The sequence below is a fragment of the Chlorocebus sabaeus genome, chromosome 23 (assembly GCF_047675955.1).
Source record: "Chlorocebus sabaeus isolate Y175 chromosome 23, mChlSab1.0.hap1, whole genome shotgun sequence".
In the NCBI taxonomy this organism is placed as follows: Eukaryota; Metazoa; Chordata; class Mammalia; order Primates; family Cercopithecidae; genus Chlorocebus; species Chlorocebus sabaeus.
In genome coordinates this window covers 5,292,947-5,310,091 of record NC_132926.1, presented here as the reverse complement: position 1 = coordinate 5,310,091, position 17,145 = coordinate 5,292,947, and the positions used below count along the sequence as shown (strand labels likewise).

The following is a 17,145-nucleotide window of genomic DNA, read 5'->3' as shown; positions in this document are numbered from 1 at the left end:
CCGGAACCTGCCACTGGGGGGTCTTGGTGACACCTGCCTGCTTCTCAACACCTGCAGGGCTTGCTGTGCATGCAGCTTGGCCTGTCCTCTGCACGGCTTAGGGTCCTCCCAAATGCTGCGGCTTGCCTAGGTGCGTGTCTAGAGCAACCCTTGGGCCGGCAGCACCCACCCCACACCCCCACTCCAGGGTTCACACTCCCCAGCCTCCCAAGACCACCCCCTTCCATTCATTCTCCAGACTGTGGGAGGACCATGTGGGAGCCCAACTCAGCCCTGCTCTCCCTGAGCCACCCCTGGGTCCCACCCCTGGGTCAGGGCTGGCCGGTGGCTGCCAAGTGACCATGGTGAGCACACAGGTGACTGTTCAGTTGATGAGCTCAGTGTCTGAGCTGGAGGCTCTGGGGTAAGGGAGCCCCTCGGGCCTCAGGTTCCCCGTCTGTAAGGTGTCTAGGTCCCACCCCCAGCATCGCCCCACTTCCCGAGCCTACGACAAACCCCAGCAGAGGTAGTTCAGGGCGGGGTGGGTCTGGTGACCTTAATTTTCACGAAGTGTGAACTGCAGGTGTGACTCGCTTATGATGAGGGCTTGGTGTCCGTAACAGAGCTACAGGAGCATGCGGGGGGTGGTGGCCAGTGGGAGGGCACACAAGGAAGAAAGCCAGGCTGGGGAGAGGCCAGAGTCTGGCAGGCGGGCAGGAGGCAGTCAGGGAGGCCGGAGGGTGAGATGAGAGGCAGGTGCCCAGGGAGGGCCGGTGACCCAGCAGCTGACAAACTGTCCGGCTATGTCCCAAAGGCCCTCCGCACCCATCTGCCCCTGAGTTCACAAAGACACAGCTGCTGTGCCCCTCAGCTCCGCCAGCCTCCCTCTGCCATCTCTAAGGCACCTGCCAGCTCCATGCCTCAGTTTCCCTATTGGCTCTCACCCCTATGAGATTGCTGTGCGGATGACCCAGCTGAGGGGGTGCAGCCCTTTGCTGTGGAACATGTAGAATTGTGGGGGTACCGACAGCAGCCAACGTTCCCTGAGCACTGTGCTGAGTGCCTCAAGCCTGTTTCATTTCATCCTCACAACAACCTTAAGAATTGGGTACCATGCCCCATTTTGCAAATGAGGAAACAGGTTCAGGATGGGGTGGACCTGCCTGAAGTTGCAGAGGCCCCTGAGCCCTCAGTCCGAGCCTGCCCTCCAGGGCGCCTGCAGGAGCTGGTGCACACACCTCTCCCCGTGAAACCAGGGTCCTGGTGAAGGGTGGACTCCCACTGTGGGGAGAGGGTCCCTGTGCAAGCAGGAGCGAAAGGGGCAGTGGGCCAGGTATATGTGCCCCTCGGTGGGTAGGGTGGGCCCAGGCCTCCCGGGCTGAAGCCCTGGGTGGGTTTTGGGCCACCTGTGGGGAGGATGGAGGAGCCCAGAGGCCAACCATGTGAGGGGCCTGCGGCACCCCCCACAGGCAGCTGTCATCTCCATTTCACAGATAGCAAGCTGCTCGCTCCCCAAGGTCACCACTAAGAGGAGCAGAATAGATGGTCTGGAAACCCAGGGTTTCCCTCTATGCCCAGGGGCTGCAATTGTGAGTGTGCATTTGTGGGGGGATCACTGCAGCCCCAGGGGAGGCCAGGCTGGCTGAGGGCCTGTTTGAAGGGCAGCTGGGGGGTGTGGGAGCTGAGGGTGACCCCCACCTCACCCTCTCAGGGGACCTGCTGGTTGAGCAGGGGTCAGACTACTCTGGGGGTTTTACCTCTGCCAATGCCTCAGAGCCAATTACCTGTGTAATTAGCAACAAATGACTTGTGGGATGGTTGTGGTTTTCAGTTAAAATTAGAAGGAAACCCATATATTCAGGTCTCCTTGAGGGAGGTGGGTACCTCAGATTCCCAGACAGATTCCCGGCTCTCGCCTTGCCTGTGCCCACCCCACGTGTTGTTTCTGAGCACCTGCAATGTGCAGGGCCAGGGATGGGGCCAACCAGGAAGCAGGGCCCCAGAGGTGGCCACTGGCCAGGGCTGCTCCTCCCCCGCCCCAGGCAGCCCACCTGCCTGGCCAGGAACCTTCCCACCTTGGCCCGCCTTGCCTTGGACCCCCCGGGCAGGGGCCTGCCTGGCCAGATCCCTGGACTTCGAGGAAGGCGGTCGCCAGGCCGCCTCGGCGCTGGGACTCTGTCTGGGTCTCATTTCACCTCGCCACGGTCTTCAGGATGGCCTGGGCTGCTCCTTCCCCCCTTTTACAGGGGAGGACGTGGAGGCCCAGGTGGGGGATGTTCACTGGCCTGAGATTGCCCAGCTGGGACATGGCAGAGCCTGGACTTACTCTCTTCCCATCCGCCCCAACTCACGGTGGGATCATTTGCTGAGCCGCTGCCTCTACCCTGCCCAGCCTGGCCCCTGCCTCACCTTCCCCCTCTATCCTGCCGCAGGTGCCCAGCAGAGTGCCACCGTGGCCAACCCAGTGCCTGGTGCAAACCCGGACCTGCTTCCCCACTTCCTGGTGGAGCCCGAGGATGTGTACATCGTCAAGAACAAGCCGGTGCTGCTGGTGTGCAAGGCCGTGCCCGCCACGCAGATCTTCTTCAAGTGCAACGGGGAGTGGGTGCGCCAGGTGGACCATGTGATTGAGCGCAGCACGGATGGGAGCAGCGGTGAGCCGAGCCCGGGGCCTCCCTGGGCAGGGCCCATCCAGGGGGAGGCGAGTCTCGGCCAGCCCAGAGGAGCCTGCAGCTGCCCCCAGGATTTCCCACCTTGGACCCCGAAGGCCTTCCCCAGAGGCGACACCCCTCAGCAGTTTGGGGAGAAGGAGCGGGAGAGAGTGGGTCCCTGATGGTCAAGGAGCTCCCAGACCTCAGGTTCAGTGATTGTTTTCTTGTGCGTTGGTTCACTCCATCAGTCAGGCATTCACTCACACCTCTGTGCGCACCCACTCCCGTGCCGGGGACACAGCACCCCACGCTCGGAGCCCAAGCCCCCACAGACAGGCAGAGAGCGGGTGACCTCTCAGCGAGAGGAGAGGCCCCTCAGGGGAGGTGATGTGTAAACTGAGAGAGGCCTAAGAACTGGTTAGGGAGCCAAGAAGGGGACCTGCCTCCCAGGCAGGGGACACAGCCCAGGGAAGCCTGGAGGCAGACGCCGGCGTGCCGGTGGGGTCAGCAGTGAGGGTGAGGGTGTGCAGGGGACCGAGGTGAGGCCACTGTCTTAGGGGATCTCGAGCTGCAGAGCGGCATGGCAGAGGTATATGTGATTCAGGGGCCGGGATGGAGGCTGACGGAAGCAGCAGGTTCCGAGACACTGAGCAGAGGGAACCAGACTCAGCTGGAGGCACAGAGAGGGGTTCTAGGTGCAGTGAGCAGACCCAGGAAGCGCCTCTTCCATGAGACACAACATTCCCCACCTCCAGCCCTGGCCTTAAGCAGGCACTGGGGACGTGGGCAGACAGCCCACATGTCTGGGTTCCATGACTCCCCCAGAGAGGACTGGCAGAGGGAGAGGCAGGAGCGGACAACAGCCTCTCCTCCTCCCCCTCCTCCCCCTTTTCCCCCTCCCTCTCCTCCTCCCTCCCCTTCCCCTCTCCCTCCCTTTCTCCCCTCCTCCTCCTCCTCCTCCTCCTCCTCACTCAGTAGAGTCTGTTTCGGTTTCCTCTCCCTTGGTGCTTTGTGGAGCACCCCATGCATAATGACATCTCGGGGGTGGTCCTGAGCCCCCTCGCACCAAGGCCTCGGCCATCCTGAGACACATAGCACACATACCCTGTTGAGTCACAGCCCGTGTGGGACACACAGGCCATTGCCATGAGACTCAAGCCACAGTGCAGCTGGGACAGGCAGGTGTCACCCAGGACTCGCACTGATGCCAAGGACAGGCTGGGGACCTTGGGCCTAGAGAGACGGCCCAGGAAGGATTCCCAGAGCAGGAGGAACATCCAAGCTCAGGTCTCAAAACCGCCTGGAAAGGGCATCACCCAGGCCTGTGGACTGCAAGGTGCAGAGGCGCAGAACAGCCTCGAGTGGCTCGGGTATGGGGCGAGAGCGAGCCCCAGGGCAGGCAGCAGTGCCTGGGAGACTGCGCTAAGGGGCCCCTGGCGGCTGAGACACTAGAGTGTGTGTGAGACACCTGAGTGGGCTGCAGTCAGATTTGCACTGTAGGAAGACCATGCTGGGCACAGGGAGACTGGAGGAGGGCAAGACCCCGGCCAGGGAGAACAGTTTGGAAGCTCTGGCAGTGATCTGATGTGAGCTAAAGAGCCCTGGATTTAGGCAGTGCCATTTAGCCCCAGAACCAGCTTGTCATTTTACAGTTGAGCCTGAGGCCTTGGCTCTTTCTCATGCAGAGCCCCGCTGGGGCTCCAAGCTGGCCTTCTCCTCTGCAGCAGTCACACCCCGCCCTTCCGTAAGGGTCAGCACCGGCTGCCTCCGTCCCCCAAGTGTCATCTCAGCACCCTGGCCTGACTGCAGCTTCTCACCTGCGGCCTTTGGGGGTTCGCTGAACACCTGCTCTGTGGCACACCTTGGGTTAGGTACTAGGAGTTACGCTCTCAGGGCAGTGATCCAGCTCCGCCTCCTACCCTCAGGAGGGAGATAGAGAGGGTTGGTGGACAATGTAGCCCAAAAGAACTCTGGGCCCCAGCACCTCCCAGGACCAGAGCGTGGCCCCAGCGGCGGTGCCAGAGGCCTCCCTGCCCAGCAGCACGGCCCCCCTTGTCTTGGTGGGAGGGTCTGCAGGAGAACTGCAGGCAAGTCCCTCCCCTCCCTGGGCTCAGTTTCTTCATCTGTAAAATGGGGATGAGGAGACCGCCCCCATCCTGCCCCTTGCAGATTGGTTGGGGGAAGCCTCGAGATCTCACATGACCCGTCAGGACCCAGCACGGGGCCTTTCCTTTCTCCCCAGTGTCCCTTCAGCGTAAGTTCTCCCACTGCTGTGGGAGGTCCCCCAGGGAAGCACAGCCAGAGAACTGCTCTCCTGCAGCCTGGAAGCTCCAGTCCAGCCCCCTGCTGTTCCCAGCACCCCCTTCCGGGCTCCCGTGCACACCCCTCTGTCTGAAACACCCTTGCCATCATGAGGGCTCAGATCCATGGATTGGCAGGAACCTAGGACCTTGTCTGAATGAGCAGTCGCAGGCCCGGGCCAGCACACACACCGGGAGCCCCCGGCCCACATTCCCCAGCAGGCTCCCGTGGCCCTGTTCTCTTCCTGCCGGGCAGAGAAGCAGAGCTTGGGACACATCCCACCGGTAACCACCAGGGCCCTCTTCTGCCCCGAGCATCCGACCTCAGGCCTCCCATGGCCGGAACATCTGAATGTTCATTGATCTCATCGATTTCTCAACCCAAAGCCATCGAGTGCTTTGAGGTGAAGAGAAAGGCTTTCCTGACCCACAGACAGATACCATGGCAGTGGCGCCACACGGCGACACAGACCAAAGACCCCCAAACTAGAAACATCCTGTGGTCAGACAGGTATGGCAGGGGTTGGAGGTCCGCCCAGCTCTGCAGCCCATTCGTTCGTGTGTGGGGCTGGGGGTGGCCGGGTGGACACCCAGGAGAGCACCTACTTCCCTCTCGTTTGCCCTCGGTCCTTATCCAGAAGGCCAGGGGACAGAGACCAAGGCCTGAAGTGCTAGAACCCAAACCTACTTACACTAAAAAAGCCTGAAATTTGCGAAACCAAGCACTGGAGTCTGGTCTGGGAGTGTAATTTATTTTGTGTTAAACAAACTGATTGGTTATTAGATTGTTTAGAAGCAGATTGCTGAGAAGGTGAGAACTGAAGTGCCAGCTTGGCCTCAGAGCCCCAGCTGGAAACCCTGGGCAGCCCAGGTTCACACACACACCCGCCCAGGCCCGCTGGCCTGGGGTCCCTCCCCAAGGCTGGCACCTGCTCACACTGACCGGGCAGGTGTAGACACAGCTGTACCCAGATACTGCTCCCAGGAACCAGGCTGTCTGCTGATCCGCAAGAGGGCAGTGCCCAGCCCCTCACATCAAAGGTGGGGGAGGGCCGGGTCTGCAGCCCCCGCCTCAGGCACTGCCCTCCAGGAGCTTGTGGGGCTGAAGGGCACCCCTCACCAAGGCACTGCCTGGAGCTGGCACATTGAGGACACACTTGGCCCTCACTCATGCAAGTGAGAAGCAGGAGAAGAGGTGGCAGGACAGAAGGGGAGGGAAGACAAAGGGAAAGGAAAAGGGAGCGCTTCAGTTTAGTGCTGTTCTCCCAAGCTGAGGCCCCTGGGCCATAGGTGAGGCTTCTGAAGGAGGGCCAGGCTCCCCACACACCACGGGGGATGGAGGAACTATTAACAGACCTGTCCACCCAAGGGAGAAAAAGTACACAGTTCAGAATGTTCTGGAGGTCTCCCACCACTAACCCCCAAGGCAGAGAGGAAGAAGGGAGTGGAGGGCAGGTTCCCAAATCTTCTTATCAGATGCCCTCAGTCCTCTTGAAAGACAGCTGGTGCCCAAGGCCCCTCTCCTATAGAGAACCCTGTGAGCCACCCCCTCGTTTTCAGCCTGCCCACCCCACGCCCTGAGAGTGTCCACATTGGGTGTCTTAGAGAACGGGGCAGGTGGTGCCCAGAATGGAGGGAAGCAGCCCAGCTACCACGATCTCTCCAGAGGTGACAGCCCCGCCATCTCCTGTGACAGCTGGCCAGCGACAGGAACGAAGTGATAGAAAAATCCGGACACCTAGTGTTTGAGCCCAGAAACTTGTTGAGGAGGGGTCTGGGAAGCGTCAGAGAAAGACATGTGAGAGAAATAAGAGGGAAACGGCCTCCCGGCCTGCAGCTCAGCTGGGCGGCCCGCTCTTCCCGCAATGCAGCCCTAATTGAATTTCGCTGTTCACAATGGAAACACATTGGCTGCAGGCCTCTCTCTCCTTTTCTGATAAGCCAGTGACCCGAGGGAAATTGGGGTCAGGAGGAGGAGAAATTGGAAACAAACAGTCTTTTCTCACTGCTGGGGATGCTGGTTTTGGCTACAGACGGGCAGGAGGAGGGTTGCTGCCCCCGCTCCTGAGTGGTTAGAGGGTCCTGAGCCTGCCTCAGTCCAGGTATGGCAGAAGGCAGGAGGCTGAGTCCAGCCTGGAGCGGAGTCCCCCCACCTCACCCTAGTTAGGCAGAGTGGGTCCTGGACCCCCAGCTCAGCTCCCCCTCTGCTGGCTGCCCTCTCACCCTCTTCCCAAGTTTCTCCCTAGTGCGTAGGCACCCCAGCTTACCCTTTGGATGCAGACAGTCCCGGGTCCCCACGGCAAGATACTTCCCTTTGCGCTTCTGTACTTTTTCTCCCTTGGGTGGACAGGTCTGTTAATAGTTCCTCCATCCCCCGTGGTGTGTGGGGAGCCTGGCCCTCCTTCAGAAGCCTCACCCATGGCCCAGGGGGCTCAGCTTGGGAGAACAGCACTAAACTGAAGCGCTCCCTTTTCCTTTCCCTTTGTCTTCCGTCCCCTTCTGTCCTGCCACCTCCTCCCCTGCCTCTCACTTGCATGAGTGAGGGCCAAGATACTTCCCTTGCTTCCCTGGCAAGGGAGTGGCTTAAGACAACATCCCCATCCCCGCACGTGGGAAACCCTAAGTCCTAGGGCGTCCCAGGGCCTAGCATCATACTACATAATCACTGCAATTATATTGTTAATGACTGTTATTATAATATCACATGTCAGGATCTATCTGCTGGACGCTGAGGGAGGGGGCCAGATCCTTCCTCACCTCTTTTACCCCAGAGGCGCAGAGCTCAGCCTGTCTGCCCCACCCCTTCTGCCTGGAGTCTTTGGAGGCCAGACCCTCTCGCCCAAAGCTACGGCAGCCCCCTTTAGGGACATTTCTGTAAGTGACTCCAAGGAGTCAGGCCTCAGGTAACAAAGTATAATGAATGGAAGGTCTACCCAGCCTGCCCGGGGCCTTCAGGAGATAGAAATCAAGTGGCTCTTGGGCCTCCGGAGTTTCCTCCAGGCTGGGGATTGCCTTCAAAGTCCACTCCCTTGCCAGGCAGCGAGCGAGGCTGAGGGTGGCTTGGAGACCCACACGCAGAGGCTCCGGGTGGCCCTGGGGCCCTGACTACCTGCCCCTCCCTCCCCCAGGGCTGCCCACCATGGAGGTACGCATTAATGTCTCAAGGCAGCAGGTAGAAAAGGTGTTCGGGCTGGAGGAATACTGGTGCCAGTGCGTGGCATGGAGCTCCTCGGGCACCACCAAGAGTCAGAAGGCCTACATCCGCATAGCCTGTGAGTCTAGGGCTGGGCCCTGGGGGAGGGCGCATGGCGGGAGGGTGTCACCCGGAGAGGGGACAGTAGGCTATCTGGAAGAAGGGGTCCGGTCAGAAAATCTCACAGCCCTGCCTGGATGAGTGGAGAAAGTGCCTGTGGGCACGGCCTAGCCACCCCATGTCCCCCTGTGCACCTGGTGCTTCCTCTGCCATGTGCCATGGTCCCTGCAGGACAAGGGATGCAGCCAGCCAGTCTGAGCCTGTGCAAGGCCCTCAGGCAGGAGGACACCCTCATTCCTCTTCCAGATTTGCGCAAGAACTTTGAGCAGGAGCCGCTGGCCAAGGAGGTGTCCCTGGAGCAGGGCATCGTGCTGCCCTGCCGCCCACCGGAGGGCATCCCTCCAGCCGAGGTGAGGACTCCTCTAGTGCCCACTTCTAGACCTGGGCTCCTGCCTGGCCACTCTGGCAGGGGCCGCTCCGGGCAGGGCTAGCATGGGCTGGCAGTACATGGCAGGGCTCCCTCTCCTAGGTGGAGTGGCTCCGGAACGAGGACCTGGTGGACCCATCCGTGGACCCCAACGTATACATCACACGGGAGCACAGCCTGGTGGTGCGACAGGCCCGCCTTGCTGACACGGCCAACTACACCTGCGTGGCCAAGAACATTGTGGCACGTCGCCGCAGCGCCTCCGCTGCCGTCATCGTCTACGGTGGGCCCCGGGGCTCCCCGGTCACAGGGAGAGGCACTGCGGTGCCCCTGGGCAGTGACATGTGGCTGGTGGGGTGAAGAGAGGCCATGAGGCCAAGGCCAGGTGAACCAGATCATGTCTGACTAGGCAGAATAAGCAAAGGGCTCGCTGTGACTGCTGGGGACCCAGGGGCATGTCTGGGCAAAGGTATGGGACAGGTTGGAGGTCCTGTGGGCAGCAGGCATTGTGCAAAAGGAGATGAGGGACAGGATGGGAATCTAGGAAAGGTGACAGACTGTCCCCACTCCTGAGTCTCCAAGGCGGGAATCAGAAGACGCACAGTCCGGGCACCCCCAGGAGCCGGCAGAGGGAGGGTGCGGGAGTCACCCCAGGAGAGGCTGGGGTCTGGGTTGCAGGAGCACGTGAGCCACGGTTCAGCCTGGCTACCCCGAGTGCCCCCTGGGAGAAGGGAAGACTGTGGCACGCGTGCTGCAGGGCCCGGGGGCCAGCAGGCACGAGCATGGCCTCCCCCAGGCCTTCTCTCCCAGCTCAGACACAGCCCACCCGTATCCAGCTCACAGCCCCTCTGCCCTCACGCCCCGTCCCCTGGGCCAGTGCATCTGAGGACGCCCCCGCTCCCTGACCCCAGCCCTTCTCTGTCCGGCCAGTGAACGGTGGGTGGTCGACGTGGACCGAGTGGTCCGTCTGCAGCGCCAGCTGTGGGCGCGGCTGGCAGAAACGGAGCCGGAGCTGCACCAACCCGGCGCCTCTCAACGGGGGCGCTTTCTGTGAGGGGCAGAATGTCCAGAAAACAGCCTGCGCCACCCTGTGCCCAGGTACCAGCGGCCACCGCCTCCCGCATCGTTCCTCACCACGCCATCTCCGTGCCCTGGCTCCATCGCGCCCACCAACCTGCCCCCCCATGGCTCCATCCCACCCGCCTGCCACACAGGGCCAGGCTCAGTCTGAGGCGGGGATCGGGGTGCGGTGTATGGTTGGAGTCAGGGCTCGATCTGTGTCCAGTCTCAGGGCTCAACATAGGGTGTAAGTCACAGGATGTGAGGTACAGTTTGACAGGGTCTAGGGCTCAGCCCGTGGCTGCAGAGTCCACTTGTCCCTGGGTTCAGAAGGGTCAACGTGTGACGAGAGAGCCCTCGCTGCCCCAGGGCCAGGACAGCCTCCCTGGTGTGGAGAGAGCCAAGCAGCCCCGGCGTCATCCACGCCTCCCTGTCATTAGCATGCGTCATCAAGGCCAGCTGGACACTAGAGGGCGTGCGTCGCGGGCCTGGCCCTGGCTTTGCCCCCAAATCCAGGCTGCCTTGCCCTGCCTGGTCTGGATGCCCAGAGGGGCCACACTGGCCGACTGCCGGGGCGGGCACCCAGGCTGACTGCACCGTCTCCTCTCTGCCTGTCTGTCTCTCGTCTAGTGGATGGCAGCTGGAGCCCGTGGAGCAAGTGGTCGGCCTGTGGGCTGGACTGCACCCACTGGCGGAGCCGTGAGTGCTCTGACCCAGCACCCCGCAACGGAGGGGAGGAGTGCCAGGGTGCCGACCTGGACACCCGCAACTGTACCACTGACCTCTGTGTACACAGTGAGTCCTCTCTGCCCTGAGGTCCTCTTCTGTTTGCCTGGATTGGCCCTGCCCAGCCCTGGGGAGGTGGGGGCTGAGGGAGCTATTCTCCTGCCAAAGGCTGTAGCGTCTCCAGGCTCAGGACCCTGTGGGACCCCTCACCCTCGGCATACTGCACGTGGGCCCAGGCGCGCCCTGCCACCCCCCTTGCCTCTGAGACACGCACAGATTTGAACCTTGACTTATGTGCACCCATTGCCCTCACTCGCCCAAACACCACAGCTTCACATCTGCCTCGTCCCCCAAGTGCACATACAGGTCCTGTGGGGACGCCAGGCTTGTGAGGGCTGTTAATTACAAAGCCATAACTAACAATTAAAGATCTCTGTTGGATTTTTTTTCCTCTAGAACATACCCTCCCCCATTCTTTCAATTAAAAACCTAATTATCTGTGTCAATTCCTTTCTGATGGACGTTTCTTCCATTTATGCAAAACTCTTCTAAAATCAATATAGCTTCCTCCAAGCAGTCAATCACCCCCTCCCCAAACCTGCCCCAGGCCTTGGGGAGGCAGACAGACAGAAGGGCCCCCAAACCCCTGCTCCTGGTCTAGGCACTGACCTGGAACCATGCAGGAGGCAGACCCCCTGCTCTGGGGATCCCAGGAGTTCACCCCCAGCCCAAGCTGCCCTTGTCCCAGAAGAGCAGGCAGCAGGTTCAGCCTAGCAGCCAGGCACCAGGTCATCCGCCCTGGGGGAGTAGCTCTTCCCCTCCTCTATCCTCCGGGCAGCAGACTCAGCCAGGATCTCAAGCCCGTGAGGGATGTGATTTGCTCAGTCACACAACACAGTAATGGCAAATATAGGGCTGGGATGCACACGCACGGACTCCACGGTCCCTGCCGCGAGCGTCTGCTCCCTAGCTAGTGCAGACGCCCCAGGGTCCAGACCTCATCCTCCTGGGATGCAGACCGCTGACATCTCCTTCCCAGACTCCTACACCCCTGCCCCCACCAAGGCCGCGCTGTCTCCTGCAGCTGCTTCTGGCCCTGAGGACGTGGCCCTCTACGTGGGCCTCATCGCCGTGGCCGTCTGCCTCGTCCTGCTGCTGCTTGTCCTCATCCTCGTTTACTGCCGGAAGAAGGAGGGGCTGGACTCGGACGTGGCTGACTCATCCATTCTCACCTCAGGCTTCCAGCCCGTCAGCATCAAGCCCAGCAAAGCAGGTGAGGGGCCCCCTGCCCCCAGCACTCCTGCCCCAGCTCCCACGCCAAGGGCTGCTGGGGCAGGGATGCCCTTAGTGCCACTGCCTGAGTCTTTCTTTATCCTGCAGACAACCCCCATCTGCTCACCATCCAGCCGGACCTCAGCACCACCACCACCACCTACCAGGGCAGTCTCTGTCCCCGGCAGGATGGGCCCAGCCCCAAGTTCCAGCTCACCAATGGGCACCTGCTCAGCCCCCTGGGTGGCGGCCGCCACACACTGCACCACAGCTCCCCCACCTCTGAGGCCGAGGAGTTCGTCTCCCGCCTCTCCACCCAGAACTACTTCCGCTCCCTGCCCCGAGGCACCAGCAACATGACCTATGGGACCTTCAACTTCCTCGGGGGCCGGCTGATGATCCCTAACACAGGTAGGAAGGACCCCGGGGGCTCTGAGAGCTCCACTTCCCTCTTTCATCTCCACTTCCCTCCTAGAGGAGGACGGGACAGCTGGATGTTCCTCTCGTGCCCCTCAGTGTCCTGTGACAGATCAGCAAGGAAAGGGGGTGGAGTTCTGGGGAGAACTCAGTCTTGGCTGGCACCGAGGCTATGGCCAGAGCTGTCTTCCTCCTGTTGCCTGTGGGAGCAAAATAACTGTCGGTTCATATACACAGCCAACCAGCCTACTTGTGCCAGTCTCCATGTGGGGCCCTGGGCCCAGAGGTAGGGCAAGCCCAGGTCCCAAGGAGCTTGCAACTGAGCAGGGAGACAACCAGGGGCAAACAGATCAGCACAGGCCTGGGCAGAGGGCATCCTGGAGTCCCCACTGCATCCTGGCTGCCAGCCACCCCAGCACAGAAGCCCTCTGACGAACTCTTTCCATGGCTGCCTTGCAAGAAGTGACTGCAGCCTGTGGCATGGCCGGCCACTCCCACCTGAAATTCTCAAGTCCCGAAGCTTAGATGACCCCGTGTGCTCCTGGTTTGCTTGTCCGTCTCCAGCTGCGTGTTCCATACATGTAGGTGTGCCTCCGAACTCCCTCCCGGCACCCTTCTCCCCGAGCGGCCTCGCCCACTCCATGGCTTTAATCGCTGTGTCTGTGCAGATAACTCCCACTCCCCCATCCTCAGCCTGCAGTTCTCCCAGGCGACAGAACTGTACACCCAGCTGCCTCCTGGCCAGCTCCATCTGGATGTCTCACAGCACCTCAGACTCCTGGTGCCTAAAACAGAACCGTCTCCCACCCTCCCCCAGAACCTCCCCATTCCTGGCTTTCCCCAGTTCACGGATCATCTAGTTGCTCAAGCCAGAAACTTGGGGTCACCTCGACCTCCTGCTCTTCCACCCTTGCCCCGCGCCAGCTTGTCCCATGCCAGTCTCTCCTCAATAGCTCCTGCTGCCTCCTGCTCTCGTCCTCCCTTGCTGCCTCTCCTGACACAGGCCACCGAACCCCTCACCTGGTTCCTTGCTCTAAACCTTCACCAATGAAGCCAGAGTTGATCATGACCCTCTCGTGCTCGAACCCCTTCTGGGCTCCCCTCTGCCCCCTGCAAAGCCCACCTGGCACCGCAGAGAAGACCTGTCCCCTGCAGGCCAGCTGCTTCAGCCCTTCCCGCACACACATCCGCCTGCACACAGCAGCCACCATGGACTCTCAGCCTCCCAGACACACGGCGCTGCCCTTCACATGCACTGACCCCCTGCCCCTCCCACAGGCTCAGCTGGGACTTCTGTTTTGGGTCCCGGCCTGACAGCTCTTGCCGTCTGTGCCTCACGTCCACACGGATGATAACGAACCCCTCATGGGGCTGTTGGGATGACGAGGTGAGACGGCATCTGTCAGCTCTTACAGAGACGCAGGCGGACAGTGCGGCCCCGCAGCCCTCGCCGTTTGCTGCCCAGGCAGCGTGGGCGACTGCCACTTCTCCCGCATCCTGTGCTGTGGTTGACTTGTCCTTCTGCCTGCTGGGCTAAGAGCTTCATGAGTGGGGTCTGTCGTTTTCCTTCGCCGTCCTGAGTACCCAGCATTAGGATCTGATGAATGAAGATGCAAGTGTGTGTACCTTCCCCATGGAGAGCATTCCTGCGAGGATGTCTGGGATTGTCACCAACACTACGGCTAGGACTGCGGGGCAGTTCGGGCCAGTGAAGGGAGTGGTGGCTATGACTCTGCACCCTCCGGTGAAACCGTGATGCCCAGCCTTGCCCTGCTCTGCGCTGCCCTCTGGGGAGTGTGCTTTTGCTTTTGGACTCGGTGGGGTAAAGTCATGGGATTCCTCTCCCTCCACCTGTCCTGAGCTGGGAGCCCCTCCTCATGTGAGGGCTCCCTGTCTGGGGGAGTCCCTGCTCACCACTTCTAGAGGGACTCCCTGGCCCGTCTTTGCCGGATCCTGTCCCACCACCTCCCTGTTGAACCACTCCCCTCTCGGCACACACTGATCCTGCTCCTCCAAGATGCTAGAGCAGAGGCGAGTCAGCCGACGGGAGGGCATCCAGCACAGGAGATAGGTTGCTCAAGACCCGCCCCACCTGCAGGGACCATGGTGTGGCAGAGAGTAGCAGGGGCAATGGAGATGGGGAGCTGGAGCAGGACAGGAGGGCAGTGGGGGCTCAGGCAGTGGTTCCAGAACCGTCAAGTATGTAGCACTGGCTGGGCTAGAGAGGCAGTGGGGGCCAGAGGCAAAGGGCCTTCAATGCCAGGCCAGGGAGCTGGACTTCATCCCGGAGGCAGGGAGGGTTTTAAGCAAGGAATATCCTGGTCCTGCCCAGTGCCTTTCAGGGGACAAGGGAGGTTGGTACAGCATGCCTTCTGTCCCCAGGTATCCTGCGCCTGGGCCAGCGAGGCATGCTTTCCCCACCGGGTTCCCTCAGTTGCTCCTGGGGTGCCCCTGAGTCAGCTTCATGCCTGTGGGGGTGGTTGGTCAGCATGACAGTCTTTGAGGCCCCTCGGTCCCCAGGCCGGGCTGGCACCAGTCAGTCCTCACAGGGAGGCTCCTGGAGGGGCTGTCTGGTGGGGGTGTTGGGTGCGCTGGCAGTGGGTAAGCCCTGGACGTCTTCCTGCTGTTCCAGGAATCAGCCTCCTCATCCCCCCAGACGCCATACCCCGAGGGAAGATCTACGAGATCTACCTCACGCTGCACAAGCCGGAAGACGTGAGGTGTGACCGCGGGCCCTGTTGCCCGGGGTGGGAGGGACCCACCTGCCGCCTTCGGACCCCAGGAAGCCCCCTGCCCACCCACTGTTGTGCCTGGCCTGAGGCGGTGGGGGGAGAGCTGCGCCTAAGCCCCATCTGGTTCTGCAGCCCAAGCCCCTGGGCCCTGGGACGCTGCCGCCCTGCCCTTGGCCTGGCCCTCAGGACCCAGGATGGGCCACTGACACCTTTCCCTCCCACCCATATTCCCCCACTTGAGGTTGCCCCTAGCTGGCTGTCAGACCCTGCTGAGTCCCATCGTTAGCTGCGGACCCCCCGGCGTCCTGCTCACCCGGCCAGTCATCCTGGCTATGGACCACTGTGGGGAGCCCAGCCCCGACAGCTGGAGCCTGCGCCTCAAAAAGCAGTCGTGCGAGGGCAGCTGGGAGGTGAGCAGGGAACCGACCCGGGCTCCGGAAGGGAACGTGGGCTAACCGCACGCTCGGCCCAGCCCTCCACCGCTGGTTGGCCCTGAGCCGCACCCCTACCCCTCCCCAGTCTCCGGCCACTTCTTGAAGCCACAGCTGGCCCCAGGGCTCTGAGGCTGGGCAGAACTGACCCGCTGACCCCTGCCCGCAGGATGTGCTGCACCTGGGCGAGGAGGCGCCCTCCCACCTCTACTACTGCCAGCTGGAGGCCAGTGCCTGCTACGTCTTCACTGAGCAGCTGGGCCGCTTCGCCCTGGTGGGAGAGGCCCTCAGCGTGGCTGCCGCCAAGCGCCTCAAGCTGCTTCTGTTTGCCCCGGTGGCCTGCACCTCCCTGGAGTACAACATCCGGGTCTACTGCCTGCATGACACCCATGACGCACTCAAGGTATCGCCCACCCCTCACCCCCGCCCCCTGCCGCTGGGAGGCCCAGCTATGCCTGGCCCTGTGGACTGATTGCCTGGGGCAGTGGGGAGGGGCCTCGGCTGACCACCTGGGGCCCTGCAGGAGGTGGTGCAGCTGGAGAAGCAGCTGGGGGGACAGCTGATCCAGGAGCCTCGGGTCCTGCACTTCAAGGACAGTTACCACAATCTGCGCCTGTCCATCCACGACGTGCCCAGCTCCCTGTGGCAGAGCAAGCTCCTCGTCAGCTACCAGGTGAGGGCCAGGGCCATGGCCAGCGCACAGAGGGCCTGGAACTTGGGCTCACCTGACACCTCCTCTCTGCACCCCCATCAGGAGATCCCCTTTTATCACATCTGGAACGGCACGCAGCAGTACCTGCACTGCACCTTCACCCTGGAGCGCGCCAGCCCCAGCACCAGCGACCTGGCCTGCAAGCTGTGGGTGTGGCAGGTGGAGGGCGATGGGCAGAGCTTCAACATCAACTTCAACATCACCAAGGTGGACGGCAGGGGCTGCAGCACCACCGTGACGTGCTCCCACTACCAACTCCCCACCTGCCCCCAAAACGCTCCTGCCCTGCCTGCCCTGCCACCCACTGTCCCTCCCACCTGTCCCCAGGCCCACCTCCTCCCAGAAAGCCCTCGGTAGCTTCCTCCCAGACTCAGAGAGAGGGAGGCGCAGGTGCAAATGGGACTTGGGGAGGGGAATGCAGGGGACGTGGGAGCAGCAGGAGGGGAGACCCTGGAGGGCTTCCCTGAGGAGGGGCTTTGTACTGGGCCCCAAAGAATGAGCCATTTGGCTGCAGCATTAAGGGGAAGAGCATTTCTGGCAGTGAGAGCTGGGCAGGGAGGACTCAGGCCATGAAAAGAGCTGTGCGTGTTGAGGGTCAGCAGAGGCTGGGCAGGGTGACTTGGAGGGGAGAAGGGCGGAGAGGGAGGGAGGCCACAGAGGGCTCCTCTGCTCACTGGCTTTGTGGCTTTGGGCAGGTCACTGCACCTCTGAGCTCCAGTAAGCAGGGCCTTGGCACATGGGAGGCGCCCAGGATGTACCAGTGCTCGTGCCGCCCCCATGCTCTGAGGAGTCTGGGAGCTCCCCCAGCAGGAGGTGGCAGTGGGCCCAGGCTTGGGGAAAGTTTTAACAGGCACCTCTGTCCCTCCCACCTCCAGGACACAAGGTTTGCTGAGTTGCTGGCTCTGGAGAGTGAAGGGGGGGTCCCAGCCCTGGTGGGCCCCAGTGCCTTCAAGATCCCCTTCCTCATTCGGCAGAAGATCATTTCCAGCCTGGACCCACCCTGTAACCGGGGTGCCGACTGGCGGACTCTGGCCCAGAAACTCCACCTGGACAGGTGGGTGGGAGAGGGACAGAGAGGGCCTGCGCAGGCCACCGACAGTCCTGCCTAGGTGGGGGGTGGCGTGGACAGGAGGCCCTGTGGGGCCTGTGCCGTATCTACTAGTGGCCAGGGCACTCATTGTGTTTG

At 61.8% G+C, this 17,145-nt stretch overlaps 1 protein-coding gene across 3 annotated transcripts in view; it reads left to right on the top strand.

Moving 5' to 3' along the window:
* The window catches only part of UNC5A (unc-5 netrin receptor A), a 73,507-nt gene that overhangs the window by 55,085 nt on the left and 1,277 nt on the right, over positions 1-17,145 (top strand). Inside the window, exons 2-15 of one of the 3 annotated variants that reach the window (XM_008015393.3) lie at positions 2,412-2,633; positions 8,059-8,202; positions 8,490-8,593; positions 8,713-8,893; positions 9,541-9,708; positions 10,300-10,464; positions 11,480-11,668; positions 11,776-12,078; positions 14,717-14,804; positions 15,058-15,226; positions 15,417-15,650; positions 15,771-15,920; positions 16,002-16,166; positions 16,835-17,013. In XM_008015393.3, coding sequence (XP_008013584.1) covers positions 2,412-2,633; positions 8,059-8,202; positions 8,490-8,593; positions 8,713-8,893; positions 9,541-9,708; positions 10,300-10,464; positions 11,480-11,668; positions 11,776-12,078; positions 14,717-14,804; positions 15,058-15,226; positions 15,417-15,650; positions 15,771-15,920; positions 16,002-16,166; positions 16,835-17,013 — 2,461 coding nt within the window. Of the gene's footprint in view, positions 1-2,411; positions 2,634-8,058; positions 8,203-8,489; positions 8,594-8,712; positions 8,894-9,540; positions 9,709-10,299; positions 10,465-11,434; positions 11,669-11,775; positions 12,079-14,716; positions 14,805-15,057; positions 15,227-15,416; positions 15,651-15,770; positions 15,921-16,001; positions 16,167-16,834; positions 17,014-17,145 lie in introns of all 3 variants that reach the window. The other 2 variants (XM_073010489.1, XM_008015394.3) reach the window with 2 other exon arrangements.